The 6,000-nt window shown below is 43.8% G+C and overlaps 1 protein-coding gene across 1 annotated transcript in view; it reads left to right on the plus strand.

Moving 5' to 3' along the window:
* Positions 1 to 4,187, plus strand: part of LOC106606705 (voltage-dependent calcium channel gamma-1 subunit) — a 108,505-nt gene extending 104,318 nt beyond the window's left edge. Inside the window, exons 3-4 of the mRNA XM_014203061.2 lie at positions 660 to 797; positions 1,010 to 4,187. Coding sequence (XP_014058536.2) covers positions 660 to 797; positions 1,010 to 1,251 — 380 coding nt within the window. The 3' untranslated portion in view covers positions 1,252 to 4,187. The remainder of the gene's footprint in view (positions 1 to 659; positions 798 to 1,009) is intronic.
* The last annotated feature ends 1,813 nt before the right edge of the window (positions 4,188 to 6,000 follow it).

Consider the following 6,000-nt stretch of genomic DNA (forward strand, 5'->3'; position numbering starts at 1 on the left):
ATTTACTCATATCTGCTGTCCTGCACCTGACTCCTCTACACCAGCTACACACAGACCACATTACACAGTGGGGATCGCACCATTCAGTCTGCTGGTTCAACCAGGCTAACTATATAGTCAGTGATACTTAACGAAGACACTGTTCAAGAGGGCAATCTGCTGTATTCTCTTCATGCTGATTAAGGTTAATTGGAGGGGGATGGGTTAGTGGGAGTTCCAATGCCTTAGAATGGGAGATGAGTTACAGTAAGAACTGAATGATTTTCTGTTGGAAATCAAGATGGTAAGATAAACAGATTGAGGGCCCCTGATCCTCCGAAATGCTTGACTTGAGGATCCTTCTTTCTAGCATTACAATACAAAACATTACAATACAAAACCTCAAAGTTGACTTATTAGCACTGTCATAAGCAATGTTAAACTGGCCATGCCATGTTCATTTTTTAATAAGACACACTGTAGCAAAACGTTTCGCAACAGAAAAATGGGACTATGTGTTCTTATTGGACAAGTTGAGATAGTATCTCCCCATTCCAGAACATTATCTCTCCACTGAAAATAATCCAGGTTAACTCTCTCCCTCTCTCTCTCTATTTCTTTCTCTCTCTCTCTCTCTCTCTCTCTCACTCGCTCTCTCACTCGCTCTCTCACTCTCTCAGAGTACAACCTCTCAGCAGCGGCCATCGCTGTGTTCAGCCTGGCCTTCATGATCCTGGGGTCGCTGTGTGTCGTGTGCTCCTTCGGGAAGGGGAGGGACTACCTGCTGAGGCCTGCTGGGATGTTCTTTGCCTTCGCAGGTCAGACACATCTACTTTGACTGAGATATTCACGTCATACATCAGGCATGACTACAAAGAACATTGTACATTTTTCTGCCTGTCCATCCAGGTTCATCAGTTATTCGTTCATTTGTTCGTTAGTTCGTTAATTAGTTTGTTCTGTCCGTGTCTCCATCCGTTTTTCCGTCTGCCCATCCATCCATCGTCACCTGTACCCCTTCTCCCTCTAGGTCTCTGCATCATCATCTCTGTTGAGGTGATGCGGAACTCCACCAAGCGGATGATTGACAGCGAGGAGACCGTCTGGGAACAGTACTACTACTCCTGGTCCTTTGAATGTGCCTGCACCTCCTTCGTCCTCCTGGTCTTCAGTGGTCTCAGCCTGTTGATCATCTCCATGCCTCAGATGCCACGCAACCCCTGGGAGACCTGTATGGACGCAGAGCCAGACTCCATGGAGCCCTTAGACTAGTAGTAGTAGAACAGATTAGACCTGACCAGATCAACCCCTGGGAGACCTGTATGGATGCAGAGCCAGACTCCATGGAGCCCTTAGACTAGTAGTAGTAGAACAGATTAGACCTGACCAGATCAACCCCTGGGAGACCTGTATGGACACAGAGCCAGACTCCATGGAGCCCTTAGACTAGTAGTAGTAGAACAGATTAGACCTGACCAGATCAACCCCTGGGAGACCTGTATGGACACAGAGCCAGACTCCATGGAGCCCTTAGACTAGTAGTAGTAGAACAGATTAGACCTGACCAGATCAACCCCTGGGAGACCTGTATGGACACAGAGCCAGACTCCATGGAGCCCTTAGACTAGTAGTAGTAGAACAGATTAGACCTGACCAGATCAACCCCTGGGAGACCTGTATGGACACAGAGCCAGACTCCATGGAGCCCTTAGACTAGTAGTAGTAGAACAGATTAGACCTGACCAGATCAACCCCTGGGAGACCTGTATGGACGCAGAGCCAGACTCCATGGAGCCCTTAGACTAGTAGTAGTAGAACAGATTAGACCTGACCAGATCAACCCCTGGGAGACCTGTATGGACACAGAGCCAGACTCCATGGAGCCCTTAGACTAGTAGTAGTAGAACAGATTAGACCTGACCAGATCAACCCCTGGGAGACCTGTATGGACGCAGAGCCAGACTCCATGGAGCCCTTAGACTAGTAGTAGACTCCACTAGAACAGACCAGATCAGAAAAGATTGAAACAGAACTGACCAGACTAGTCTAGTCCAGGGGAATCTTCAACAAAGGCTGCCAAAACCATACATGTTTTTATAGAATCCAACTGAAGATAAACTAAATTGAGGCTGGTGGTGGGGGCAACAGAGTTAAGGATACAGAGGAATGAGAGTGGGGCACCCTGCCTAAGTAATGGTAGAAGGGGAAACACTGCACTACACTGCTTGGTTTTAAGTGTACAGATAAAGATGTAAGGCAGGATCTCTGAGCAGTCCTCGAGGGCCACAGATTTTCCTTTCTTTGGTCCTTAACTGATACATTTCTGTCATTGATTGCAGAGAGTGTCCGCTCTCCTGGTCCATATCATCCGTTACTAAGCAACAGACTCTGTGGCACTTGAGGACTGCCCTGATATAGGGTGCGTTAGTAAATTCACCATGGCAACTTACTTCGATTTCAGACCACTGGTTGGAGAGTGCCAGAGCGCAGAATAATTTAGGAATTTACGAACTGCCTAAACTCAGTTGTTATGACAGATGTAAGTAAATATCGGCTAAAAAACAGAACTTAATTGTTGCCAGTAACACAGTTACAGTCACTAACCCTCTTGATAACATGAAAACACTCTAGCACTTCTACCAGCTCTGCTAGGGTGAGTAACATGTTCAGAGTGAGGTGTTCTCTCATTTGTGTCTGGAAGTAGCTAGCAAGCAAGCTAAGCAAGTTTAGCCAGTTGGCTTGGGTGCTTGACTGCCGATGTGAAGTCAGAATGCTCAGATCAACCCTACACCTCGGCCAGAGTGTCCAGTGTGTGCTCTGAACGCTCCGAGAGCGAAACACTCTGAATTTATGAACGGACAATCTGACAACGTTCTGAATTTACGAACACTCAAAGCACACTCCGAGTGCACTCTGACACTCTAAAGTGAATTTACGAACGCACCTATAATGTACATTATTAAAATGTAACTTTTGCTATAAAGTGACCACAGAGACAGAAAGAGCTAAAGAACATGGCAACATAGTGAGCTGCTACTCTGTGTAATTTCATATAGTTTGATCTGTCTTGTACACTTCTAATATACATTTCCGCTCTAGCGTTCTACATTTTTGTAATGAAATAAGTTAATGCTTTAATGAACGTTGCATTGTAAATATTCAACCGTCCAGGCAGCTACAAACAATGTTTATTTATTGAACATGTATCAATGGATTAAACCATATTGACACTCCAGTGCAATGCCTGTACAAGGATCTACTGTATTAGTTAGGGAGCTATACTGCTGCTTGTTGTTTACAGAGGAAACGTAGAATGTACAGCCTATATACAGTACTTGTATGTTTTAAACATAGGCCTATAAAGATGATAGATATTATGTTGTTTTTTGTTCAATAGTAGCTTCATCAAACAATCCATTGCAATCTAGCTTGAACACAAAACATTAAAGCCCACCACAGTTTTTATTGGACAGATACATTGTCTCCACTGAATGGCAATATCTCCCATTGTGTACCTATCCTCATATTGTATTCTCTCTCTCTCTCTATTTCTCTCTCTCTCTCTCTCTCTCTACTGTTTAATTATCTCTCTCTCCCCCCTTTCTTCCCATCTGTTTCACTTAAAGTTCCAAATCAAAAGATGAAGTGTGAGAATGTTTCAAAGCGGTTGTGATAAATTCCTTTCTTTCTATTGACACAGGACAGTTGTTGCATAATGAATTATCGTCAAAGTATTATAGCCAGCTGGACAAGCTAAATTGTGGTGATTTTCAGTCAACAAGTGACAGGCATGTTCTGTTTTTGGGGAACACTTTATATAGGCACTGATTTCAATAGCTACAAAGCAGTAATGTTCTGTGCTGACAGATTCAAGTACATCTAAACACAAACATCCCTTGTTCTCACCCATATAAGCACCTAACCCACTGTTTTGTAGCAGGTTCTCTGACAGGTACAGTATAATATATATTTTCTACAAGGCCTAACCATTGCTGTTTCGCCGTAAGCATATAGTCATAGAGTTATTAAAGAGGCAATCTGGAGTTGAAACAACAACAAAGGATCACCCTGCCACTGATTTGGTAAACAGCTGAGAGATGGGACTCGAGATACAATATGTAACTACTCTCAATGTATAGACAGAGCTATGGATGCAAGGACTCGCCATCCTTTAGATCAATGATAGTTTTAACCATGTTTTGAGGATATACAGTGTTTGTTTACAATTACATTGTGGAGTAAAAAAAAGCTTATATTTTGGGTTCTGATGTGGTATGACAGTTGAACCAAGCTAATGAGGCATTTCAATGGGAATTAAAAAAAATTATAACGGATGTCTCTATCGCAGATTGCCCCTTTAAACAGAGATACAGTTTACATATATAGACCTTTATTCCCTTCCTTCAGCCAGAAACCCCACAGCTTCATCTCTAACCCACCATGACACGCTTTCACTTCTATTTCATTCAGAAAGCTGTTCTAGATTGAGAGACAAACATTTTCTAAACGCTCCATAAACATTGTATCTTGGAGGTCATGGCTTCTGTGAGAAGAAGCCGTAATGGATGCAGAACACTGACCTGCAGTGGACCCAGGCAGCAGAACACGCCTCTCTACTTTTAACCCTCTAGCTGCTGTAGCACATCCATTCTGTTACCTGGGCTACGTCCTAAATGGCACCCTATTCCCTTTACAGTGCATTCAATTTTACCAGGGTCCATGGTCAAAAGTAGTCCCCTATATAGGGAATAGGGTGCCATTTGGTACGTAGCCTCTGTCGCAGTGAACCCAAGCAGCAGCACGCATGTCTCTGTACCTTTAGAACTAAAAGGGTTCTTTGTTTGTCCCCATAGATAACACTTTTTGGTTCAAGGTAGAACCCTTTGGGGTGAAAGAGGTTTTACTAAGAACCTGTTAGTGGTGAAAATGTTCCACATAGAACCTTAGTGGAAAGATATCCGTGGAAGGGTTCCACTTGGAACCAAAAAGAGTTATTTTCAAAGTGATGAACCTTTTCTGGTTCTAGGTAGCACCTTATTTTCTAAAAGTGTACCCTGTCAGCCTCCAGCACATCATCCCTGTCATACACACAAGTGTTTGGTTTTATCATTCTTTTAGAAAAACCAAACTTCAGTTCTTCAGGTGTTAATGATCAAACTCCCCCACCTGATTACAACTTAATAAAATAGAGCTTTATAAATGATTAGTGTCATATGGATTCATTGATTAATGATTAATGTACTCATAAACACCATAGCACAAATGCATTAAATGCACAGAACCACGTAATCACTTTATTTGGATTTCCCCATGGATAGAGAGTACGTACCTATTCCCCATCACAACAGGGACCGACTGGGACCAGAATGTCATACCAGCCCATGTTTTCCCTCAAGTCGCTCATTATTAGCCAAATAATGATCATTATGCGTGAAATGTAGACCAGCCCACTGAGCTACAGATGAACCAGTGTAGACCAGCCCACTGAGATACAGATGAACCAGTGTAGACCAGCCCACTGAGATACAGATGAACCAGTGTAGACCAGCCCACTGAGATACAGATGAACCAGTGTAGACCAGCCCACTGAGATACAGATGAACCAGTGTAGACCAGCCCACTGAGCCACAGATGAACCAGTGTAGACCAGAACACTGAGATACAGATGAACCAGTGTAGACCAGCCCACTGACATACAGATGAACCAGTGTAGACCAGAACACTGAGCTACAGATGAACCAGTGTAGACCAGCCCAGTGAGCTACAGATGAACCAGTGTAGACCAGCCCACTGAGCTACAGATGAACCAGTGTAGAACAGCCCACTGAGCTACAGATGAACCTGTGTAGACCAGCCCACTGAGCTACAGATGAACCAGTGTAGACCAGCCCACTGAGCTACAGATGAACCAGTGTAGACCAGCCCACTGAGCTACAGATGAACCAGTGTAGACCAGCCCACTGACATACAGATGAACCAGTGTAGACCAGCCCACTGAGATACAGATGAACCAGTGTAGAC

The sequence above is a fragment of the Salmo salar genome, chromosome ssa06 (genome assembly GCF_905237065.1).
Source record: "Salmo salar chromosome ssa06, Ssal_v3.1, whole genome shotgun sequence".
Classification (NCBI taxonomy): domain Eukaryota; kingdom Metazoa; phylum Chordata; class Actinopteri; order Salmoniformes; family Salmonidae; genus Salmo; species Salmo salar.